The following is a 26,048-nucleotide window of genomic DNA, read 5'->3' as shown; positions in this document are numbered from 1 at the left end:
CTGATAGTTGATGAGTAACAATATCCGTAGAATGTCCCATAGCATTTGGTACCCTAACAAGATCCTCCAGTGACACGTCGAACACAAATACTTTCAAGCAAACTGTGTTCAGTGGCAGCGAAGGGCATGAAATATGTCTAACGACTTGTGCGAATCGCCCAATTTTGGTCTGTACACAGTTCACTCTGTCATTTGTTCGCAATATTCAACACCATTTACATAAAGTCACTTGTGGCGTACACGCACATATATGGTCTTTTGAGCTTCTACGTCATTCACGGTTCCTTTGACACGTATCACCGATGGTCCATGTCGCTCTCGTAGGCACCAAAGTATGCGGTCGACCTGGACATGGTGTTGTACATGGAAGGAGGGCCCATCATCTTCGGGCCCGGATGATAGGAGAGTGGCACTGCGTATGGCGGGAAACAGGTGCACGTGCTTGGCGGGGGCTTGAGGCACGTGCACTTGACGTGGCCGTTCATGACGGGCACAGGCCCCGACGTGTAGCGAGGCCGCGATCTCCGAAGTCTCACAATGCAGATGATCATGATGAGTATACAAACGAATGCCACGACGCCAGCGACAATCCCGATAATCATCGTGTCCACTTTCGTGAGGACGCTCTGTCCGCCGGCCGGACGTGGACGCGTCGTCGTGGGCGCTTCGAAAATGATGTCGGGTTCGTTGCGGTACGGTGTTGTCTTGCGTAGGATGTTCGTAGTTGTCGGATTCCGCGACGGAGAGGTTCCCGTGGTCGTCTTGTGCCGGCGTGAAGTTGCCGGTGACTCCTCGTTTTCTTCTTCATTGTTGTCGTCATCGCAGAATAGGTCGTCCATTTGGAGGTTTGAAACGAGAATTTTGTTCAAGTGATGTGGGTGAACGCATGCTACATTGACGAGTGACTGCTTGCCGTCTTTTCTACGTAGTCCCTGGTGATCTTGGATCCAGCGCCAAAATGGCAGCAAGTTGCAATCGCAAGTTATGGGATTTTGTTGGATGCCTCCTACTCTGAGGACAGCCTGTTTGCTGTCGATTGCTGCTAAAAGCTGAGTACTCACTCTTTTGATTTGATTGGAATCGGCGGTTAGAATACGTTTGGTGGAGAGCGGCAAAGGAAGGAAAATGGTCGTTGGAAGGTCGCTGATACCTGTACCGGAAATAGACACTCGGAATTCTGGACTTCGGATGCCAGCGAAGGCACTCGACGACAAGCCAGTGATGCTACTTCCTGTGACGAAAAGCTTGTTGAGCCGTGGGCTGTAGGCTTTCTGCAACTGATCCTTGAACATGCGATCTTTAATTTCTATCCCCAAACTTTCAAGACCTTCAAACGGTTCGAGGCACTTCCGTGTTTCTAGAGACTGAAGGCTGGGATATCCGTACAAATCAATCTTCGACACCTTCGACAACGGAATCAGGGCTTCGCACTCAAGTTGGCTTAGCTTGGGAAGCCCGGAAAACCGGAATTCTTCTAAACTTCCGAGGGCCTCTAGGTCGCCCTTAATTAAGTATGCAATGGGGTTTCCAGAAATGTCAAGCTTTCGCAACTTCTCGAGATTGTTCCAGGCGCCGACGGTGCTGACGCTAAGGTTAGGTATTTCGTTGTTGGAAAGATCCAGAACTTCCAAGAGTGTCGTCTTTTGAAAGCTGTCGGAACTAATCGTCGTTATAGCGTTGCCCGACAGATTCAACAGCCGCAAGAAGGGACTTTCAATTAGTGGCAAGCTTCTAATTCCGGTGTTGGCCAAGTGCAGAAATCGAACGCTTTTTGGCTCTGCCAAGAGTACGTGATGGGCATTGGGAGAAAGGGGATTGTTGGAGACATCTAACTCCTTTATGTTCACAAGGACGTCGGCATTCGATGGGAAGTCTTCGATGTTATTATTAGAAAAATTAGCTCGTTCAAGGAAAGAGTATTGCTTCCTAAGAGCTAGGGTAGGAAACACACTGAACTGATTGTGAGCAAGATTGATGCTCTCCAGCTTGAAGTCCCTGAGGCGGCTGAATATGTCCGAAGGGAGTGCACTCAGGTGGTTGTAGCTCAAATCTAGGTTAACTTGACTAATTCCTTGGAAAAGTTTGTCCCCTAACTGCGAAATTTGGTTATGCTGAAGTTGGATTTGGCGCAACTGTGTAGAATTTTGAAAAGCTCTGTCGCCGACGCCGCTGATCTGGTTATGCTGTAGCTCGAGGTGCCGCAAGTTCGGCAAATCCGCGAAGTCAGAGTCTTCCAAAGTGTGCAGTTTATTATAACCGAGACTGAGGTGTTCTAAAGACCAAATCGAGCGAATTATTTCACTCGGGAAAAACGATAGTTTGTTATGACTAGCATCTAATTTTCGAAGTCGTTGGTGCATCGTAAATGAATCCGGATACAAATATGCTATTTGGTTATGACTCAGGTCAAGCTCTTCGATACCCGTTTCCCTCGTAAAAAGTTCGGCTTTGAAAGAGTTGAGTTCGTTCTCCTGCAGCTGCAGCTTCCGAAGCGCGGGCAGGTTGTCGAACGTCCCGGTCCGAATATTACTGAACCGATTCTTGCTTAAGTCGAGTGTCGCTAAGTTTGTGAGGTTTGCGAAAGCCTTAGAGTTCATGTCTCTAATAAAATTGTTCGTGAGAGAGAGCTCGCGAAGATCGACGAGATTTGAAAGCGCACCGAACCTGATTTCCGCAATGTTGTTATAACCCAGATCAAGGAACTGCAGTTCACGGAGCGCCGCGAGGGAGCCGACTGGAAGATCACGAATCTGATTTGATCTCAGGTCAAGACGTTTGAGCTTCCTGAGAGCAGACAAGGCGCTGGAGGGAAGGGCGGTCAACTTGTTCATTCCCAAGCTCAAAAGCTGCAAGTTGGGGAAGTCCAGCTGAAGCGAATCTGACACGATGCCATTGTCTCCCAAGTCCAGAGCCATGAGTGACTTCTGCAAGCCACCCAAGTTCCCGGAAGACAGGGTGGTGATCTTATTTCCGCGAAGGTTGAGCGTCTCGAGGGACGGAAAACTCTTGAACGTTCCGTTAGGAATTTCCGCGATGAGGTTGTAGGCCAGGGACAGTTCTCGTATGTTCATACCAGGGCTGACGACCGCCGGGGAAAGCACCGCAATCCTGTTGTAGTCCAGGTGCACTTTTTGAAGCTTTTGAAGCGAACTCAAAAGTGCGGAGGGAAAAACGAGAAGTTGGTTGTCGTTTAAATGAATGGATTCCAGGTTTTCGAGGCCTCGGAAAGTAGATGCGTCCACTTTGCGAATCTGATTGACGTCTAGTTTCAGAACCTTCAGGCTCTTCATGCCTTCGAAGCTTCCCGGTTCGATTTGAGATATTTCGTTCCTGCCGAGGTCTAGGTATTCCAGAGACCTCAAGTCTGACGGCAGGGCTCCGTTGAACGTCCTTATCTTGTTGGCGCTCATCGCGAGCATTTTGAGCGACGGAAGGCGACGCAGCGTGGTTGTGGGAATGTGCACCATGAAGTTGTTCGAAAGATCGAGTGTCGTAAGTCGGTTGAGGCCATCGAACGCACTCCCTGGCAACGTTTTCAGGCGGTTGCCCCCAAGAAGAAGGATGTGGACGGATGGCAGAGTGGCGAACGCGCCGTCTTCGATGACGGAGATCTTGTTGCTCGTCAAGTTAAGGGTTTGCAGCGAGGAAAGGTGAGGAAAAGCGCCCTTGGGAACGTGCTCGATCCGGTTTTCATCCAGGCTGAGCCAGGTTAAGGCCGGGAGGTCCACAAGGCTGGACGACGGTACGTCCTCAAAGTTGTTGCCGTTGATATGGAGAACCTGAAATGTACATCGGCCTAGTTAGCACCGAAATGACACAAATACAATAAAGAGAGGTGTCTAGTCGTTAGTGCTTGGAATCTGTGAAATTGTGGATATAAAAAGAAATAACATACAAAAAAGAAAACATAAACCAAATATTTTGGAGCATCTATATAACGTAAAACGCTGTAATGCTGTTTTTTCTTTTCGCTATCAAAGAATTAGTAAATTTTTATAATTCGAAGTGCAGGTATACAGTACTGCGAGGACTCTCAAAGTTGCCAAGGTCACCATTACCGTTGCGTGGTTTCCATGGGTTTTTACAAGTTTCTACAAATATGTCACGTACCAAACGCTTCCGGAACTGTTATTTCATTGGATACAATGTCAAAAATATGAATTTAACCGGAAATATTTAATAATTTTTTTGTGATATCATTGCTTAGATGACTAGCCTCGACCCTTCAAACAATATCTGCGTCCACACTTCCTGTGCAACACTTAAGCCAAAATTACATGCATTTAAATACCTAAGTGGGCACATAGCAGAAATGCACACACACGCGCACGCGCACGCACGCACGCACGCACGCACGCACGCACACGTGAAAGTAGTACATCGTAAATACTTGAAAAACACCGTCAGTAATTTAAGTGGCACTTAGAAAGGTCATCATATCCCACCGACTCCTCGCTCGCGTAGAAACAAACATGTACATATTCTCGGAGTCGTGAGATTACACTATCATTCTCGTTATTTGCGCCAAAAAAGCCTCGTCTGAACGACATTGTGTATGCGGAACATATCTGGATTTCGTTCCAGTGAGGACGGGCAGTCACGTGTACGTGCGGACGCCCTATAGCAACGGTGGGTCTCTGGTTATATTTTATTTTAGCGCGTCGCGTCCCACTATACGACCTCCAAGAGGACGCAGCTTGTCGCAAAAGGAGGGTAGCGAGGCGCGTATGTCCTTCGCGCGGGTGTCCTTCTGGATAGAGGACGTCGGGCGATCGCAGGCAAAATACCGCGCCGTCGTTTGGTTTACTCGATCTGAATACATATTTCAGAAGAGTTACAGATAAGGCGGTTTTTGTTTTTCTTGGCAAAGGGGAGTATTAAATTCGCAATAGTTTGCAATACGATTCTACGTAGGATGCTCGTTTTAAAGTTCCCACTAGCATAAATTAGGGTAATGTAATGATATGAAACAGAGTGAACAAATACAAGCATACAGGGGTAATTACTGGCAGTTTACGAAAATCAAAAGAATACGAGCTTCATCATGGGCGCTGTGCTATTTCGGCTGCCAATCATCGAAGCAGCTCTTGTCTGGACTGATAGGGCCTCTAATTCCTGCGCCAGATCGAGACACTAGTCTGCCTCTGGGCATTAGGAGACAAGCTTAAAGTCTAGGTATTGTTGCACGCATGATTGTCCGAACCTAAATGACATGCTATAAGTACTGCTGTATGTATATCACAATCACAAAATGCAATATTTTTTTTTTTTTTTTTTTTTTGCGCAGCCTGTTTTTGGGCATTAAGAGCATAGATTAAACTCTAGTGATGTGTTGACACAAGATTGTCCAAACGTCTACCTGTATGATGTATCACGGCCGCTTGATGAAAGGAGCCTCTCATCAAAGGGCCGTAGATGTGCTATACATACTGCTGTATACGTAAAAGAGTCACGAAATGTTAATGCTCTTTGTGCCCATAACAGGCCGGAAACAAACAAAATGAACCCCCTAGGTATACATGTGCTAACGAATTTTGCAAATCTGACGTCATTCACAGGTAGGATGTCTCTTCATATACGGCCGAGTGTCTCGGTGAACGTCACATTGAGGTTGTCTAAGTTTCCCTAGTTTTCTACCAGCAAAATAAGAAATGCAACAGAAACGTGCCTTCTTTTTATATTTTCGATGACGTGAAAGTATGCTGCAGAGCGTAAGAAATATATTTTTTAAACAATATAAAAAGCAAGAAAAAAAAAACAGTTGAAAGTGTCTGCATAAGAGGCCCTTCTATTGTTCAGAAACCTCCGTCGACGTGTGTAGCAGCTTTATGAAATAATTAACATTCTAATTTCTACTAAAGTAACGAAACACATTTCTGGTGTTTGCTCAGCTTGTCCTTGAGCCCGCACAGCCAGGACGTATAGGGCGCCTAGCGCGCCTTTGGGAGCTCACGACACGTAGTGCACGCTGCTTAGCAGCGGATAACGAGCCCTATAATTACGATAAGAGGACGTTGGCAGAAAGGCAGAAAGACGTTGGCAGAAAGGCCTACTCGAACGCTCTCATCTAAAGTGCCGGTGCATAGAGCGACTCGAGAGCTAATCGCACGCCCTCAGGTGCAGATTCTGCGTTAAGCTTGCACGCGTGTTCAGCCCACAGTTTACTAGCTCAATACACCGATAAAAATATATAATTAAATATAGCCCGCCTTTAGGATTGAACGAGCTTATACCCTCTTGTTTTAAAGTTGCAGAGTCACGGTGGCTAGATTTACCGGCCGTGGCACACTTACGAGTTTCTAAACAGACATCTTATGGATCGCCGAATCAAGATGAACTCCACGCCTTGAACACATAGTTCTACTTAATATGGGCACCTAACTCGTGCCACTCGTTTGTTCGCACGAATGAATGTCCGGGCTTATTACGAAGTCGTGTGTACAAGAATATTCCACATGACCGGCCTTAAACAGCTGAAGTGGCCTCTCAGAAGCCCACACGAACGGGACCCGTCGACGATGATTGTTCATGTATTATTCGCTTGCATCATGTGCTGTTGTTAATGTCCTCGTTGAGCTGCCCTTTATCGCTGGCTGGTCACGAGCCTACCTTGACATACCGTTGACAATGCGGCCATGTGAGGCTAGTCCCTCAATAAGCGGCCGCTCTGCAACAAAAGCCAGCGCTTGCCGCAACAATACGTTCGACTAGAATGACTTCGTCTTTGGCAGTTGCAGCTCCAACGAAACCGCCTCGCTCATTCGCGCGGGGGATGATGTGGCACGGGTCCCATTATGCGGTGTCGTGCACTGCGCGGTGGGCGAAGGCGCGACCGTCGACATGGCGTAACGAATGTTTGGGTTTTCGTCGTACCGGCACGCGAGCGACGGACGACCTCAGTCGCCGAAAACTCGAGGAACCGGACCACGTCTGTTTCCGTATTTTGATGGCCGGTGGAACCGAATGCCACAGTTTTCATGACGCGGTACTGCTTAGAAGCAGTGTTTCTTGTGTCCCGTGCTATTCTTCGAGACATTCCCTTCGTGTCAAAAATGCTGAAGGAGTCGAGTTTATACGGTGTTTACTTTCCTCGCGTCCTTTGTCTTACAGATATACGCTTAGCACCGTATTGTTTTTCTGTCTTCCAGAGAAGTTTTTTGCGGTGACTGACAACTGAAGAAAAGCAGGACGTGACTAACTTCAATGATCATGCTGCAGCCTATGTTTCTAACAATTAAAACAAACAACTGTAATCTGCAGCGGTTCGAAGTAAATAATTAGTGAGCTATGGGCCTTATGTTCTTTAAGAAAAAGCACAAGGCTTATAGCTGACTAAATTAATTTAATTTATTTAGGATATAAACACCGGGTGCAGTATAATTGTTCAGACACGTTCTGTTTTTTTTTTTTTTTTTTTTTTTTAAGAAAATATAGCAAAGGAGGCGAAATTCAATATGTCCATAATGGAGAGCCGTGACTGTAAAGTAAGAAAAAAATAATAAGGGCGTTCAAGATGGACTATGTTGACCGCCAGTCCGTCTATTCTCTGTCCTCGCATGTCTCGGGTTTTTATCACGAGCCTGCAAATTCCATAATTACTGGCGTAACAGAAAACCCCAACAACAGCAACAAATTTGCCGTCACGTGTGAAATTATGGTAAAGTGGCAACGAGAGCTGCAGCTCCTTTTCGAACCCTAACGTCACGTGACACCATTACGTCACGTTACCTCATGACGTAACTTGACAGCAGGATGTCCCGCGACATCGTGGCGTCACATGACTCTGCGACGTCACGGCGACGAACGCCCTGCATAACAGCTACCGCCATGAAACAATACGAAACGTGCCTCGAGTTTTTCGATGCCCTTGAAGACTCCGGAGTCTATGCCCTGGAGCAGGTTGTAGGAGAGGTCGAGGAGCCTGAGCTCCCTGAGCCTCCGGAGCTCGTTGCTGGCGAACACGGGACTCAGCTGGTCGCCGAGCAGGTTGAAGCCCAGGTGTAGCTCCTCGAGGGTGTTGTGGACGCCCTCGAGCATGCGGTCCGTGAGCCGCCGGACGCGGTTGTGAGAAAGGTCGAGAACGCGCAACGGGATGCCGCTGGCCGTGAACAGCTGCGCCTCGAGGTCCTGGACGCCCGCGTGGCGCTGCGAGAACCGGTGGATGCGCTGGCGGTACGGCAGCAGCGGGAAGTTGCCCTGCGGAGGACAAAGTGGGATAGATGGTGAGTTATCAGGTGTAGAGATAAGGGAGGCAGCAGTGTATGGCTTGACGTCCTTGTGGTGCGAGGGCTGTTTTTTTGCTTTCATCTTTCAGGGTTGGAATTTTTACGTGCCATACCAACGAAGGGCATCTGGCATGCCCAAGTGGAGGATTGAGGAATGATTTGGACCACCGGAGGATCTTTTGACGTGCAACCGAAATTTTGGTTACAAGGCGCCTTCTCCGCATTGAGTCTTATTCGGACTGCGGGCACCGCGGCCGGGATTGTTGCAAATGCCCTTTGCTATATGAATAGTTAGTTGTAAACAGTGGGCATGGGAACAGCGCCCCCTAAATCGCACGATTAACGGCGACAAAGACTCATTTAAGGGCCTGTGCCGCCATGCCGGTGAACCATAAAGCCAGGGTCACACATCCTTTATGCGTCATACAAACTGAGGCTGTCTGCGAACAGGAGCCACCGCAATATCCGAGGTTCGAATGCCGCGGCATTCGAAGCACGGATCACTCGTGTTTCGTGCTTCGTGCATTCGAAGCACGAAGTTTCCTCCTTGAACTCATTGCCACGCGGCATTCGAAGCACGGATCTCGCGGTGACTCGTGTTCGAAGCTGTATGCAGGCTGTATTTTATATGATGTATAAGCAGTATGACCCCGGCTCAACGGTGCATACACGCATATCACATGCGTACCTAAACTTGAGCTCTTATTTTTGATCACAAAACAATACCAAGAAAACAAGTGATTTTAACATTTAAGCACGATGTTGATAACATGCAAAATGTTAAAAACATTTGAGACCTGCAGTTAACATTTAGATTTAACTAATGAGATAGTTCACGAAGGTTTACGAGAGAGTTTGAGCTTTGGTTTAATATTCAAACCAAATCGCGAGCTGGTCAGTTTAAATATATATATATATATATATATATATATATATATATATATATATATATATATATATATATATATATATATATATGAAATAGATTCTTCCTTCTCCTCTCTATCTGACGAATAAGAAACGCGACGAGCGATCTGCTAGTGACGTGATCATTGACTGGGCAGCCCGAAGATTGGTGTCTATTGGTGACGCGACGGTAGATGGGTTCACAGATGTTGTGGGCAAGAATGAGGTTGACACGTGCTGTGAGGCAAGACGAACTGATGCGCTCATTTCTGTCCGATGCCGGGGCCACCAAAGTATGGCATTACGTCACAATCTCGCGAAGGCCTGACTGCCCCCCTGTTCCCAATTGATCCGGCCTCTCGTCCTTGAGGAGCTAAAGGCCGCGGTAGAGAGTGACAGGTGACGGCCGAATTCACGCATCTCTGGAATGTCGAATCACTGTCACACTTTGATGTGTTGTATATTTTCTATTTTATTGCGGAGAACATACCACATTAATGACAATAAGTTTGAAAGTCTGGCTCTCGACGCCGTTCAGTGTAAGTAAGAAAAGCGCAACTCAAGACAGGATGAGATTGCTTAAACAGTCCCCTATCTAAAAATATGTGAAAAAACAAACCAAAAACAGACTGTGGATGTTGTTACGAGACACGCGTGATCAACATCCTATAACAAAATTCAATGGCAACAAAATAAAGTTGTCAACAAAAAGGTCATAGAAAAGTTTGAAATACATAGAATTGTAAAATACAAGCATGCACTTTCGTACTGTATCTTCGAACGTACCTCGGAGCGTGATTTTCAAACGACAACGAGGACAATTGGTATCGATATGGTGACTGGAAAGATGTCTATAATCTAAGAGCACATGACGGTATTCTCGCTTATGCTTGTGTAATTCAAGCCCCGCACGAGGTTAGAAACACTATAAAGCGCTTTCTAAACCAAAACGCTTTGGTACGAACCGGTTTAATACGAAGCTATTTAATCATAGCTAAAACAAAGTGAAGGGGGGGGGGGGGAGGGGGGGGGGGTCAGATCATCCCATTCTAAACCTGCCGCTGTGCTTTTATTTAAAAGGATTTATCTGAAAAACACGGTGAGGCCATGGCACGAATAAAGGAGGAAGTCAGGAGCCTCCTTAGCCCCAATTTTTGTTAGTAACTACGAAATTACTGCAGTGATCAGAGACCAACGTAATTCACGACTGCGATCTATATACGGGGATGGTGTTCTTCGAGGTTTTATTTGTACGGGAGAGTGTTCCCAGCAAATAATACAGAGATGCCACTGAGAGTGTAAAAGGCTTTTCACGCAAAAATGCCATACGCTGAACGGTAAATCATGCGACCTGATATGACGTGTCAGCATGCTTCTGACCGCTTTCGAACGTTTTGTTGGGACCGTGAAGCGGCTAACATTTTACGGAGTTCGGATACATGCCCCTCAAAGTTGCAAAAGGGGTTTTGTTTGATTGAAACTAAGCTACTCAATGTTATCACTGACATTTACGAGTAAATCATGTCTTTGAATACACTGACTTTCCATATCCAACTTACATTCTTGCGCAGCTTCGTTAGGGGCGTGGACCAGACACCAGGAATGCAAGCTGTGCTTAGACACTACTTTCTCAAGGAGACGAACCTATTTTCTAAGCCCGACACGCGCCGCCGGCTAACGTCGTCAGTAACGCGATGCGATCAACTGCCCGGCTACGCTACAAAGCGGTCAATCTTTTTCTTAGAGCGCATACCTGGAAGGCAACTCGGTCGCAGTTGATCCCCGTGCCGTTATCCGGGGGCCCGACCAGGTAGCAGGAGCAAGGCCTCAGCATGGGAACCATGGAAGGAAACAGCTTGGCGCAGGGGACGCTCAGGAAGCGGCTCTCCTGAGCGGTTCCCAGGGCGGCCAGGCCGACCAGTAACGCCGCCGCCAGCGGAGCCAGGCTGGCCGATGGTCCGTGTCCCCTGGACTGCATCCCGACCAGCTGCCGTCGTCCTGTGGGAACGACCGGGACGAGTCGTAAATATATCAGGGGTCCTTTTATCGAAACCGGTGAGAAAGACATTGTCAATGCCCGGTCAACTGCAGCCCTCGGCCTGGACAAGTCGAGGGTCTTTTTATTTGCGGAGGAGAGAAGGAAGTGTAAATAAAGACATTGGCTACCGCCTTGGCGAGGTCGGTTATTCTACGCTTCCCGGATAAAATCGTTGCTTTTTTTTTATAGGATGATACATGTCGCACAGTGTACACCGAAATAATCGTACAAACAAATCAAACGCGCGGAGAAGATCCCGCAGAAACTGTTTTACGTATTTCGGGAAAACAATTTTTCACTTCCCAGGTTTCATTGTCGAACCATTTCGTTCTTCAGTTGTTTTCTTTCGCCCGACATTTGTAGTTTGTGGACGTCTGCATGAACGTAGCGGAATCAGTTCGAGGTTATGACAGTCGCGTCAAGAACCACACGTGAAGTTCAGAAGTCTCCAGAAGTCCTCGCATGGATATTATTCTCATTTGTTTCTATTTTGGTGTTTTTCAAACTTGCAGGTCGCGCAGATCGAGCTTCCTCTTTCTGGCACTCAACTATGCGTTTTGATTGTGCTTCTTGTGTCGTACCGACAGAATGCATCACAAGACTGATGATTGTAGACTGAGGTCATAAACCTCCATTACTACAGATTCGATTTGTAATTGGGAAAACAAGAATTTCAAATCCCATTACCCCCTCCCCCTTTTTTTTTTTCTTTTTTTTCCTCGTTTTTTGATAACGGGGCAAAATGCTGGGAAGTCAAATGAACTACAGGCCTATAATAAAGTTGTTTCCTTTCAATGCCCTTTCGTCTGCTCGACCGACATTTCCCTTCAAAGTAAGGGCGGGAGACAGAAAAGAAGAGTCGTCTCTTTTTTGTATTCTTTCAGTTAGACAGACATCATGCACCGTGATAAATGTCGACTCCATTTCATTTATTAAAAAAAAAAAAAGCCTCCCATACTGATTATAAAAAAACAAACAAAAAATATCACTGTTTTCCCAGCGCTTTCTCTCTTCCGCCCTTCGTTTTCGAGAACGCACAAATAAATACAAACACACAAACACCGAGGCATAAAATTCTCCGAGTTCTCAAATACACCTCGACTACAGCACCCGTTATTATTAGCCAGGAGGCGTATAACAAATAACGCTCGCCGCCTACACCCACGCCGTACAGCCATCACTTACCTCGCCCAGAACTTGGCCAGGCAGGCAGCTATCTCCCCGCGCAATGCGCAGTTCTGTGTACAAACCCTTATACTCGTATCCTGCACTGGTTCACCCCAAAGCTGACAGTACGGAGGGAGCTGCGCGCTTGCCGCTCTAATCACCCGCCTCCCTTCCGACACACGACCGCGCTTTCTGCGGGCGGGGGTAACGGACGGATCGTGATCACGTGACAAGGGAACGGCTTTATGATTGATTCAACGAGAATGTAGTTTCCACCGCGCTGTCAGCGTAAGGGGCGAACGGGGCACGAGTGCCGCACCGAGATTTACGGCAACTTCATGCGTAATGCGCCCGTTCGTATCATGTAGGCGGGTACGGTGTATAGGACGGCTGGCTGACCGACGGCCTGCCTACAGCGCGGACCGATACCCTGGACTCTCTCGTAGGCCGCACAAGCGACCTAGAAAACCGAGCCGCGAGGCGCCCGTGATCTGCGTGAGAAAGCCAACAAGGCCATCGGCGCGATGGTTGCTCCGAGCGAGCCCTCCATGGCGTTAGTCAGCCGTCGAAGGAGGCGAAGGCCTCCGTCGGGCGTTCCGTTTTTATGAGGTGACCGTCGGGAGAGATGCGAGATGCGACAGAGCGCGCGGGCGAATATCAGAGCTCGCTAAATTGTGCCTCAAAGCGACGCGAAGGCCGATCGCTTCGCATCGTTGCCGATGTGGCTGGAACGCGTCTCCGATTGGTCTGTTTACCCTCCTTCTATGCATTGAGAAAGTGGTTCAGAAGTGGCAACAAACTGCGCCACAGGAGCCGGTCTGTCATGCTGTCGGATGCCGCGATTCTGGCGGTTGGTTGTAGAAATGCTGTCGAGAAAAGGCGAACAACGGACGCGAGGATCGCTGTCGTCACGGAATCCCAGTATTTATTTATTCGGTACTTTTGCGGTGCCCCTCAACAGCCCGTGAGCCTACAGGAGGGTGCACCAGTGCATGCATGCAGTATTTCAAGCAACACAAAATACAGAATGCAAAAAAAAAAAAAAAAAAAAAAAAAACTTGTCGTGAAAAAAAATTTACATATGTAATATCAGCTAATTGTGACCTCCGACAGTGCAACACATACATCGCAGAAACCAAGGTTGTCCCCATATTTGTATAGTTTGATAGACGTAAAGGAAGGAACAATACGATCAATATACCTTGAGCAGTGCTCGCATGCTAAACTTATAAGCAAAAAAAAAAAAAAAAAAAAAAAAGAAACTACTTTTGACGTGTTCAATTTACTTTGCATGTTCAAAGCGTACGGAATACGTTCTAAGGGCCATAGGCTTCTTGGCTCAGAGCAGCCAAAAACGCGATGAGAGCGAAGCGCCCTGTTAGGCACGGCAATAAAAACAGGAGAGGTTACTTCAGAGCAATCAATAAAACCTAAAGACATTTGTGAAAAAAAAAAAAAATCTCCGGTCAGCCTCCTTTCGAAAAGATAATAAAGGCTTAAAAAAAAAAAAAAAAAAAAAATATATATATATATATATATATATATATATATATATATATATATATATACTTTATATATATACAACAAACTTTTTCCGTATATTTTCGATATCCGTTTAATCTGTCTTATTTAAACTATTCCATACAACTCTCGCGAAGTCTAACATCGACAAGTGACTGATAATTATGTAAAAAGCAAGAACAGGTCTTGAAGTGGCGCGTCACTCTTGTGCTTGCTCCCAATGTGCGGTAGCATGCATTGGTTAAAACTTCCACATGTTTAGAAAACTTTAATTCACTATCTAAAAGTACGCCCAGATCACTCACCACTGAAACTCGCTCAACCAGGCAGTTATCTAAGGTATATAAAAAATTGATAGGAAAATTATTTCTTAAAAAAATATATTAGTTTCGTTTTAGTCAGACTGAGAGCCAGATTATTGCCTTTGCACCAGCCTGTCAGTACTGTAATATCTCGCTACAAATTTTCGCAATCACAAATACCAGAAATAGTTCGAAAAAGCTTCATATCATCGGCGAATTGTAAACATTCCGCGTTACTGATACATGAGCTAATGTCACTCACAGGCACGTAGCCAAGATTTTGTTACGGGGGGGGGGGGGGGGGTATAGGTAACTTTTGATAGGTAACTTTTGAACCAGTTGCAAAGTGATGAGGAGAGACCATAGAGTGCAAGTTTCTCAACCAGCAATGAGTGGCTTACCGGGTCGAAAGTTTTTTTAAAGTCAAAATAAATGGCATCAACCTGTTGTTTTGACCCTACCGGGGAATTCCATAAATGCGGCCAAATTCGTTTACACAGAGCGGTTTGGCATAAAGTCGTGTTGATTTACGCTTATGTGACGGTAGAAAGGCATAGAGGCATCTGGGCGTTCCGTACTCGTGTCTGCTTTGGTTTCCATCGACTGTCTGGAGACAGCGACCTACAGCAGAACAGGCGTTCGCCACATACAGCTTCACTGCTGTGTCACCGCTAGGGTCCCGACATGCAACAGAGTGCCACTTTTTTCACGTCGGCAGGCGGAAATCGAGGGACCACGTTTGAAGACGTGATAAACACACAAGCGAGAGAAAGGACACCATACCAATGCTACGTGTCAAAAAAAAAAAAAAAAATTTTTTTTGCCCTAAATAATTTTTTTTTAAGGATTTATTTGATTGACGATATGGGTTCAGAGGAGCATGCCTTCCAGGGTGGATCCCGGATATCGTTCGAGGGGCACTCGGCCGCGTGCCGGAAGCGTGGCTTCGTCTCCGATGTGGGTCCTCGGAAACCGTGTCTTTGAGTTACCTCCTGACACGCATTGTCCCGAGCGGTACCAGGTTATCTCCCTGCGCGGGGTCGTGACGTCGTTACAGATCGGTACCTGCTTCTCGAAGCTCGGAGCCCCTACGGGTGCTAATACCATTATACCTTAGGTCGAAATGCGTAGCCAGGCTTCAATCGTGAGTGTATACACCCTTTATCCAAACAGGTATTTAACTGAATGAGAGTCTTTACAATCTTGAGAGTTAATGGGAGTCTTCACAAGGTATGAAGGTCAAGAAATAACAAAAGAGGGGCGGGGGGCGACCTTTGGTCTTTTTTTTTTATATAACAAGCAGTGTTCAGAGCTGAGCTACGGGAGCAAGAGAGCATACTGTGTACTATATTTTTTTGTTCATGAGCACTCGCATATGGCAGAGAGGTCAAGCGTTTCTGATCATCGCTCTACCGGCACTGAGCACAACATGGGGAACGAAGTGCAGCTGTATTCCGCCAAATTCCGGCAATGTTGAGCGGCGTGCTGTAGTTACCCCTGTAAGCAGTCCAAATTTTCGTATTTCGTTTTCGCACGGTTCATAGGCTGCCCTCACAACTGCCGGTATGACTGAAAGTGTTCATGCGCGGTACTAATATGGGTGGCAGAGTTGGATGTTCGACGCCATATACATGTTTTGTAAGCAAAGAAGACGATGGGAAAACATCGATTTTGTGCAGTTTAGACGTGGACTCGCATTTTCATTCCTTTCTTTATGAAAAATTCTATATCCAAAGTCATCGATTCTGGTGGTTGTGACCTCACAGGGAAACATCCATCCGCCCGTATTATTTAGTTATATCCTAACTTGATGTTTTTGTTCTGAAAGATGCACCTCTTTTCTCAGGTGATAAGAACGTACCCATAAAAACGTTTCAAAACGAGTGAATACGGGTTTCATTATACTGTATACTCATCAATTTTGTAAAAAGGGCCTAAACCTACCGTTACTTACTGTTTTTTTTTTTCTCGTTGACTGCAATGGGTTAGTAATAAGATAAATGACGGACTCAACGTATATTTGAAATTTACATCTCATAAGTTTAATACAGGGATGTCACGCAGTCACTTCCTGACTTCTTTCCCCTTACATCGCCTGCACTCTCCCCCCAGGAAACGCCCAGGAATGCGTGAAAGCATTCTGCCCCATGACGCACCCCAATGGACAATCTTTGATCATACCTCAATTAGCTAATCCAACGAGGAGGGCGAAAAATATCTCCCTTCGATGGTTATGAAGTTTAAGTGGCAAGACAAGCGGGCGAATCGTGGGGCTTACTTACAGATGGTTTTAAGAATGACTGACCAGAGATGCTGCCTTTGAACACGACTCGTTCAGGAATCGTCTAGATTTGAACTGGCTGACCTGTCAGTTGCTGCCTCTGCTTCATTTTTTTTTTTGGAAACGCTAACGGAACAGGAGGGATATGTGCAGAATATGTTGGGGTGCGCTTGGACGCCATAACCTGATTACGACGCCTTGCTAATGCGTCGTAATCGGATTATGGTCGCGCCCGAGCGCACCCCAACTGAGTAACATGGCAGTGCCCCGAGGCCGCACTTGCAAACGTGTACAGAAAAACCGGGCACAGTTCTCGACCTTGTTGGTTTAAATGTGGAATGGGGTTATACCGCACTGCGGTTGTGTAATCACTACTCCGTGGTGTGTTATGAGGACCGCAGGTCTACAGTCGTACTGCACTGTTTAAATTCCCCAATACAACGCGGACACCAGACGCCAACAGACTAACCTTATGCTGTCTAAAGATCCATAAAAAAAGTAGGACTCTTGACTGGAGAAACCGCGTACGAGTTCGCACAAATCGCTCCGCCTTTTCAACCTGCACACGCAAAGCACGTCCAAAATTTTAATAGGCCTTGCATTATAACGAAGCATTCACCAAGCATGCCCAGAACGAGCCTCATCCAACCGAAAAAGCGCGCGAGGGGTCCAAATCTGCATTCGGCGTCAGTCATATTGCGCTACGTTGTCAAGGCTACCGTAGCTTTCGCAGTGTCCCAACTCCGTCAAAGCTAGTTGCGAAAGCACATGCGAATGACGTAATACGAAGTCTCACGTGCTCTCGCAGCAATGCGGGGTTGCAGCACTGTGGAATCTACGCCGGCCTTGACAATGTAGCACGAAATCGAAGACGCTGAGTACGTAAGCCAAGTCAACTTTTTTAATGTTCCACCGCTCAGTTGCGGAAGTCGCTGGTATACCGACACGTTGGCAGTCATCCTCCAGCCTTGATTCAGAGTGTACACAATTGGCTTAGCTCCCGTTGGCGAGCGTGGCCTAAACAGTGCCACGAGCGAGTGCAGGTAAGCGAAAGGCCTCCTCCTAATTTCGTCTCTAATGAGGAGAGCGCGCACCGGATATGAAAACATCAAGAAGCGAGATGCGTTCGCCGCTGCTCTGCTTGCGGGACACGACAACCGTGCGCACCACGGTCGTTATCAGGCGGCGAAATGCGGAAGGCTGGCCCGGCCATGGCGGAATGGGCTCTTGCTCCATGGGAACCGCCACTCCCATCAGCGGGGCTGGACTCCGCTCACTGCTAAGCTGTGACAGTGCGCCGGAACCTACGTGCTCGCTGGGTCAGCTGCAGATCTGCTTTTCGTCACGTGATCACGCTCCTGCCCACACCCCGAGCGCAGAGAACGGGGCCAGGTGACGGAACGGAGGCGGTGGATTGGTCCGGCAAGCGCGTAGCTCTCACTACAGTGTCAGCTTTGCGCTGAACGGTGCATACTGCGTATATACTTACCTGGAGAACGGAACTGTTGCGAAGGCAGTCGTGCACGACTAGTCTCCGTTGGAGCCGCGTGTGCGCTCACCGATCCTCTTCGCTTCGGCACTCTTTCTCTCCCTTTGTCAACAATTTTATAAGATGCCGCTCAGAGATAACGAGGAATCCACCCGGATCAGGAAGAAGAGCCCAGCCCTACTATTTCCCAATATACTGCGGATGACTTAAGAAAAAAAAAGTGGATTCCTTTCCGCAAGATATGGACCGGCAGATTTTTACTGCTTTTGATATGATATACATAATATACGCAAAACACTTTAATTTTAGTTCGTGAAAAAGGAAGGAATATATATTTTTAGAATTTTTTTTTTTATTTTATACGTGAAAGCTACACTGGTGCGTTTAGGGCAGGGGAGTTATACGCCCAAGGGGACATAATATAGAGTGATAGTCGTTGCGATAATTCGGCTAATTAATTCAAATATGTTGATTAACCTCCAAGTCGGTGAAAATAATTAAATCCTAATTAAAAACTTGCTGAGCGTCATCGAAAACCGCGATATCAGTCAGTTTGAGAGATTGGAGCACATGCTAAGCACGGTGGAGCGCTGACGTTACAAGTCGTTACCAATCTCTCCAAAACCACCCTTTATTTTTGCTGTCTCTCTCTCTTTTTTGTCTTTTTCTTTTTCGATCTCCTCACTCTTTCCCTAATATATATATATATATATATATATATATATATATATATATATATATATATATATATATATATATATATATATATATATATATATATATATATATATATATATATATATATATATATATATATATATATAGGGTGATTCAAGAAGAGCCCAGGCTCTTTAAATCGACCGCAAAATTCGGTTTCTTAACCTATCGCGCTACGACTTTGTGCAGTGTTGCCCACAGATGGTGCATTTTTTTTTTTGTAGAATTTGCAAAGAGCGAACTTACCCGAGGAAAAAGTAAAGAAAGAAAAAGGCTTAGCCCCTATTGAAACGCTGCGAAGCCATCGGTCAGGAGCGGGACCTAGCACGCGCTCCTGACTTTGAGATGTGCACTTCTAGCGCGAGTGCTTGTTCTGCGGAAGAAGGCTTCAAAGCAGCGACCTCGAGCTCTCGTGCTCGTGAACGGAATATAGTAATTGCGATTTTTTTTAACGGCCATTTTAAGATTTTTAATAAAAATACGCTCTAAACTTTGCACTAACCGTTACGATATATTTCTCTCATTCGCGCTTTTTTTTATTTCATCCTCTCATGCGTGTCCCGTTTTAGCGTGCCTTCATATCCCGTTCCTTCGTGATCGCTGTGCGGACGGGCGTTGCACCGCTGCGCGCAATTGCGTGAACCACGTAAGGCACCAAATTAGCAAACCTGCTGCGCCGGTCCAATTTTCTCTCCACTGAGCGAGAAAATAAAACGCCACATTACAATTCAGAGTGGCCTTGCGCGACGTAAACGTTCTTACGACACATTTCACCTTGACTCTCAGAACGCACCGCAAGTTTGTACGGCCCGAGAATAGACAATTCAACAACCAAAACCAACGAATCAATGAATATTCCAAGAAAAGTGCTTAGAAGAAAACCCACTCGTGCACATTGAGGGCCCGTTGTGTTTGATGCTTGTCATGCGAAGACGTCCAGCGGCCGGGTTAGGACTCGAGTACATCGTTTAGACTGATATATCTATAGCTGTTGGTATTGAAAGTGTGGCAATTTACGGACATTACGAGAGTTGAGTTTTTTTTTTGTGCAAGAATACTGCGATTGCCGCTTTGTAGCTGGTAGGACATGGCGACCACGATGAGTCCTTAAAAAGAAGGACTTTCATTGCATAGTCACGCCTGCTTATAGCGAACACTTTTCATAATACTTTAGTGCTCAACAGCGATACCTAACTTTTTCGTTTTACCGTATATGTGGCTAATAACAATTTAAGTTTAATGCATCTCGTGTTTTGACAATGGTAAACGCATCTCGTGTTTTGACAAGAAGCCAAGCCTTGTGTTGTTATTTACTCTTCAATAAGCGTCAAATAGAATAGCTTTCCCATTGTAGCGAAAGCCCGTTGCAATGAAGCGCTTGTACAGCGGCAAAGCAAAACAAATGTGATTTTGGAAGTTCAGACAGCCTAAGGTAGGTCTTTTAGAATTACGACACTGGTTAACACCGTAGACAAGAAATTCAGCCACTGCAGTACGAATGCTACCTGGGGTCTTTAATGCTCATCACGGAGTGGTGATTACACGAACGTGCGCAGGTAAAGTGGTGGCAGTGGTGAATACACGAAAACACGCAGGTAAAGTGAAAGAAAGTGATCCCACGGTGTGCACGTTCTCATCCAAGGAATAACAAATCACTTAACAAGTCCAACATGTTAGCGCTTTCTTGTTTTACCGCTAGAAGTAGTAAAGAATACTAAATATATCGAGTATATACCGTATAGAGTCACGATCGACGTGCCCCCGATAGAATCCCGGGATGGTTAAGTGCCGCGGTAACCTCACGGAACCCACTTAAATGCGAGGCGTGCTGTCGTTAAATTACGTCGTTGCGTGACATTCTGATGTTACCACGTCTTCGTGCAGCCGATACTCTATACAGGCCATTAATATCTACCCGAAGAACCACTTCGAGCCTCTTTCTGTGCAGCGTACTGGAGATGATCTTCAGCAGGATGGCCGATGAAGGGCCAGGTATAGAATGAGGAAGTGGTGACTTTCATATCGTCCGCTCTAATCATTTCCGCTTATCAATATCACGGAGAGACGCTTCTATTCCTTTCTTGTTTTCCTTTTATCTCTCGAGGACAGCCGAATTTAGTGGTTACTATTTATGTCGCAGGATATTTGTCTGCCAGTGGCCTAGAGTTGCTCTTGAAGCTCTCGAAGCAGCTCAATGCTCGTGGGAGATTCCTAAACACCACGTAACTCGTTTTTCTATATATATATATATATTTTTTTAAAGGTAAATGCACCAACTTTATAACAATGGCGGGGGCGTATTTTTTATAGTGCAGCGTTTCTATGGCCGTTTTACATTTAGCGTTTTCAGATACTCTCACGGTATAGTCGATGTTGTTAGAGTCAAAACCGAAAAGGGGAGTGATGACTTCTTGTGAACTCTTTCTTTAACAACCTGTATAAAGTGATTCCTCTTCCACTGTTGTGCACACACATGAGCACTGCGAGCAAAAAAAAGTGTGCAACTACACCGTGCGACGATGACGTTCATTTTAGTGTCAATGTTCAGTGTGAACGCAACAGCTGGATGGTTTTCTGGTTATAGTTTCTTATAACAAAACGTTTACATGTGTGCGAGCGGTTGAAAACGTATATAGACTCAGAGAAACATGCAAGACGCGGATTGTCGTCAGTGCAAGCAGAACTTCCAGAAAGCTTGTCGATGCTGACAAACCAGAACACGTATCATAACAAAGGCGTAGAAAGATGCGTTCAACAAGCTCATGCAGCCAATCCGAACGTTTTTCGTGAAACCGTAACAAACGCACCTACACGCAGGCAAGCGTATATTTTGTATTCTATATAGAAGCAATATAGCAATACACGACAATCTGAGGAGTCGACTAATCAACCAGCTTTCCTAATTGCGCGTCATCGCTCTTCGTATACATATAATGACATCTGTCTCTGTCACACATCGCGTAGGCCCGAGATGGATCTGTCGTCCCGAACAGCCTCCCAGGGGACTCAACCGTTTCCAGCGCCACAACCCGAAGCAATCAACCGAGAGCAAAAAGGCGGCTCTGCGTCAAGCATGGATTTTGATAAGTGGGACACGGTGTCAGAAGAAATACAGCAAATAAACGGTATACGACGAGGCATCCCACCTTTGCATCAACGTCAAATGGCTTCGAACGGTGTCATTGACATTTATCGACCCAGCTCGAGGACGATGCTATAGAGGGGCTAAACGCGGGCTAGAAGCCTGGTTTCGATACTTGGAGGGAAGCATCTTTTAATTTTGTATTTCGAGAATTGCAATTGTCTGTTATAGATGCAGGAACCAACGTTATTAGATTAGCTCAGTTACGAAACTGCTCATAGACGCTGCATGCACGAGCAGTATACCTCCCTCACTCACCACAATTCGCCTTCCGTCCTTCGACGCGCCGGGCAGTTGCTATGGTAACTAAAGTGTATTCTATGGAATACGTACGTTTCGAAGCTCAGCGTCTAGATAAAGTTTCACCGTACTCTATGGAACACACAGTTCGTAAACGAAAATCCATATGGCGATTCGAACGACAGGAGGCGGACTGAAGAGAGAGAGGTGGGGTACTCCGTTCCGTGGGAGTTCCACAACTGAGGTAATCTAGTAACGTTGGTCGGAACGTTCAGTGATGCCATGTTAGTGACTTTCCTTTACGTGCTACTCGACATTTTTATTTTATTATCAATGTTTATTTATGGTTTTGAATAAAAAAAAAAAACATATGCCCCCTCACGGGTTGAGGTGATAGTCTAGTAATTCGGTAGCTGCCGATGTGAACAGAAAAAACCGCACTGGCATGCGAATGTGCTGTAACTACGAAAATATAAACATCAGTATTAAAAAAAGAAATGAAGACGGGTGGGGGGAGAAGCAGAACAGCGAAGATCTGGGAAGATATATCGAAAGAAAGAATACATTGACCCAAATTCTATGTAAAACTGCTAAAAAAAAAAAAATGCAGATCGCAGTGATTTTTAGATTCTCATGGTAGTTAGCATTCTAGACCCGACGCTCTCGACCCTCACCGTGAATCACGTCACTTTCGTGAAGGGACGGGAAGGCATCAACATCGGGGCGAGTGGAAAAATGTCAGAATGTAAGAGTGAACACACCATTCGAAAGTATGCAACCTCATGCAGGACATCTCGTTCAGGAGCAGGTGCAAGCTAAGAAAAAAAAAAAAAAAAATAAGAGCAGGAGGGTAAACAAAGATGTCACCCAAGGCGGACACCTTCTACACTTCGTTTCATTGTACGTTCGGACGCAGCTGGCACTGCGAGTGCGTGGGACCGATCAAACAGCCTCAAGAGCGCGAGTCACTGGGCCTTCCCTGCATACAATTGGATCAGCGACGTCTAAACGCGTACGTACAGACACATGACAAACACCATGTTATTGCGGTTTTGGCGCTGTTCAGCGAGTCGGAACACGAGCCTCAGTCGAGTGCTGACGCGACAATCGTCGTTCAATCCCTGACCTGCTCTGACCCTCGGTATAGATGACGTAGGAAATTAAGCACTACGGCTTTCTCTCTATAATTCGTTTCGCGCGCGTTAAGGCCGACCGCAGCCAATGCTACGATTGATTCCAACCAATCAATAAGCAGCCCCAAAAAGTGCATCGTCGCGGCAGTCGTCGTCTTTGCGCGTTTGCTATCCCCACGGCTAAAGCAATCACGCGTAGTGAATGCGGTGTGATCCTGCGTTTTTATTTTTAGGGGTGATTGGTGTAGCCGTGACGATTCACTTTTGGCGCTGCTTATTGATTGGCTCCATCGGATCGTAGCCTCGGCTGCGGACGGAATTAAAACGGAAAATAGACGGTGTTGGCCTCTCGGTTGTCCACTCTGAGTTGGGGAAGGGGTTAGGGAGACAAAGAAGAAAGAGAGAACAGGTAAGCGAAAACACTGTGCGAAGAAGAAGGCTCCCCAAAACAAACGCAAAGAGAACTGCTTGACCCCCCAGCTTCGCGTAACGCTACACGTCCGGTCCTTAGTTCGCACGAGATCGTTCCGCGGTGTATATATATATATGCAACTGCACGGATCCGCCCGGGTCGAACTTCACAGTCCAGCGCGCCGCGCGCGACGGTCACAGCTGACTTGGAGGGGGAGCCCCCCAGAGTTCGACCGTTCGGGTCGCTTGCATTTCCGGGGACGGATACCGACTGTTGTGCCGGCTTCCGAGGCCACTCGTCTGGGCGGTGGCGGCGCGAGTGCTTTCTGTATGCGCATGCCCGGGGGTTCAGCTTCACCGTATGCGAAACGACTCGATTCTGAATGTCAAATACGGCGATGCTATCTTTGGTCCCAGGCCTCTCGGGCAATGAGGAAGTGTGCTCCTAGCCGAAAACAATGGCTGGCGCCCATGCAAATAAGGGCGACGTAAGGAGTGAAGGGAGCGGAAACGCCTTTTTGCTGACTTTGAGGGTGTTACATAACACCGAGTTGAAGTCAGACTTGTTCCGGGGTTATGCATGTAGCGGAAAGGCAGTCTGTTTGGAATTCATTGTCAATTTGGCACTGAGGGCAGTATACGACTACTAACCCGAGGTAGTTAAATAAAGTGTGTCCCACCACAGCGATTTTTCGAATGTTCGTCTTTTTTAGTTCTCGTTCTGGCGTGTTAAATATGCGTAGTTCTGTTAGCTAATGTGTTCGTGTCTCTAAAGTTTGAACACGTTTTGCGGTGATCAAATCGACATTTGCGCATAAACATAAATGTTCCAGTTAAGTTTATTTTGAAATACGTGAGGTGAACGAAACATATTCTTCAGTGCGAACAGGAAAATTATGTAAGTTTAGACACCTAAGCCAGTTTAATTTGGGCGGAGAAAAGTGTGCAGAAATATAGTATATACGACGTCCTTGTCATTGCTAAATTTGTCATCTGTGTATCAAAATACTGCTTTTAATTTAGTACTGACGGGCTACTTTTTGCTGGGGCTATCGAGACAAAGGAGGGCGAAACTTGTTTCGAACCAATCTCTGTGTTCGACAACGAATATGGCGCATAAATAGACGGCAGATTTACATTCTTATTACAAATCGAACTCGTGTAACCGTACAAGTTATTTTATGGTCGAACCAGAGATACGCAGTGTGCGTTTAACTCGGCTCACTCGCTGCAAACGCTCGCTGTATTGAACGCCTTGTAACGCGAGCTATATTGAAACCCTTGCGCTCCCTTGTGAATGGGCCTCAACGTTCCATTCACGCGGGAGCGTTTTCTTGCGTTTACGGTATTCGAATGTAGCGTGGTTGTCTACTCCTTGAAGTGCATGGTTGCCACGTTTTATCCGAAGCACAAATGCTGCGGTGACTCTCGACGTAAACCGACGTAAGCTCTCGTACCTTAACGCAACGCGTGGAAACGGTGCGCAGGCTTTGCAGTTACATTTAGCTCGAGAAGTTTTCTCTTTGCGCGCTGCACGGCCACAGTAACAAAAATACAAATTTTCTACTTTTTTTTTGCAAACTTTCAGATGGTGCACTATTAAACAGTGGCGAAGTTGGCTCACAAATGAATCACCTTGCGGGTATGACACTACGGCATCGGCATTTTGCGTAAAGCCGGTACCCGTCAAGGATGCGGCTATGGGAGGAGCTAGCCTTGGCCGTCGCGCAGAAGGAAATCTTGCTCACGTCTGCATTCCGTCCGTACTCATACATAATCGATTTGAAAGGTTTGAGCGCCCGTGTATTGGTAATGGGGTCTCGCGTCGACCCATTTCTCCGATGCCGTAGCATAAGTGGTGACACGGATCCTCAATAGTTCAGTTCGTTCAAGAAAATAGACCAAAACACCCCTCATATAATATTCTATAAAATATAATAAAACAATAAATAAGAGCAGTTGGTAAGGTTGGGGACGCGTCCACCGCAGGAGTACCGGACATTAGAGAGTGCCGTCGCCAAAAGAAATGTAACTTGCAGACATTCACTCGATTACAAAACGCATCGCTTTATGAGGGCGACGGATGACAAAGGTACACCAGGGGAAGCGGGATTGACTTCAAACAAAAATATAAGCTAAATTTTATTCAGAAATCCTTTGTGCACAGTAGGGCCGGCCTGCCTCGGCGTTGCTAGTTGGAAGCTGAGTCGCCTGAACCGCTAAAAAGAGCGCCACCATATCGTCCTCAAGTTCAGTGTTCTGTAGTCGGCATATGCAACACACCGAACCTCTCACCCACTTTTAGAAGTACTTAAAGTATTTCTACAAGAGCGCCCTGAGAGCTTCGCTTAGCTGCGTCGAAGAAGCACTATAGGCCAGTCGCTCAACACCGACGAAAGCCATGATGTACTCACGTCTCAGCAGCACTCGCAGGGCTTCGTAATCCAGACCCGAAGACGCACAAGAAAATCAGCCC

The 26,048-nt window shown here is 46.4% G+C and overlaps 1 protein-coding gene across 1 annotated transcript; it reads right to left on the bottom strand.

Annotated features, from left to right (window-relative positions):
- LOC8031633 (protein artichoke) lies at window positions 1–26,048 on the bottom strand. The gene is made up of 4 exons (XM_029982180.4): window positions 25,987–26,048; window positions 10,885–11,129; window positions 7,849–8,196; window positions 1–3,779 (listed from the first exon to the last, which is right to left on the bottom strand). The coding sequence occupies exons 2-4, from the start codon at window positions 11,107–11,109 to the stop codon at window positions 297–299; spliced, it is 4,056 nt and encodes a 1,351-aa protein (XP_029838040.2). The 5' UTR covers window positions 11,110–11,129; window positions 25,987–26,048; the 3' UTR covers window positions 1–296.

Source organism: Ixodes scapularis, unplaced genomic scaffold (genome assembly GCF_016920785.2).
Source record: "Ixodes scapularis isolate PalLabHiFi unplaced genomic scaffold, ASM1692078v2 PGA_scaffold0__279_contigs__length_252992795, whole genome shotgun sequence".
Taxonomy (NCBI): Eukaryota; Metazoa; Arthropoda; class Arachnida; order Ixodida; family Ixodidae; genus Ixodes; species Ixodes scapularis.
Note: the sequence above shows the minus strand (reverse complement) of the source record. Positions and strands in the feature narration are given on the sequence as shown.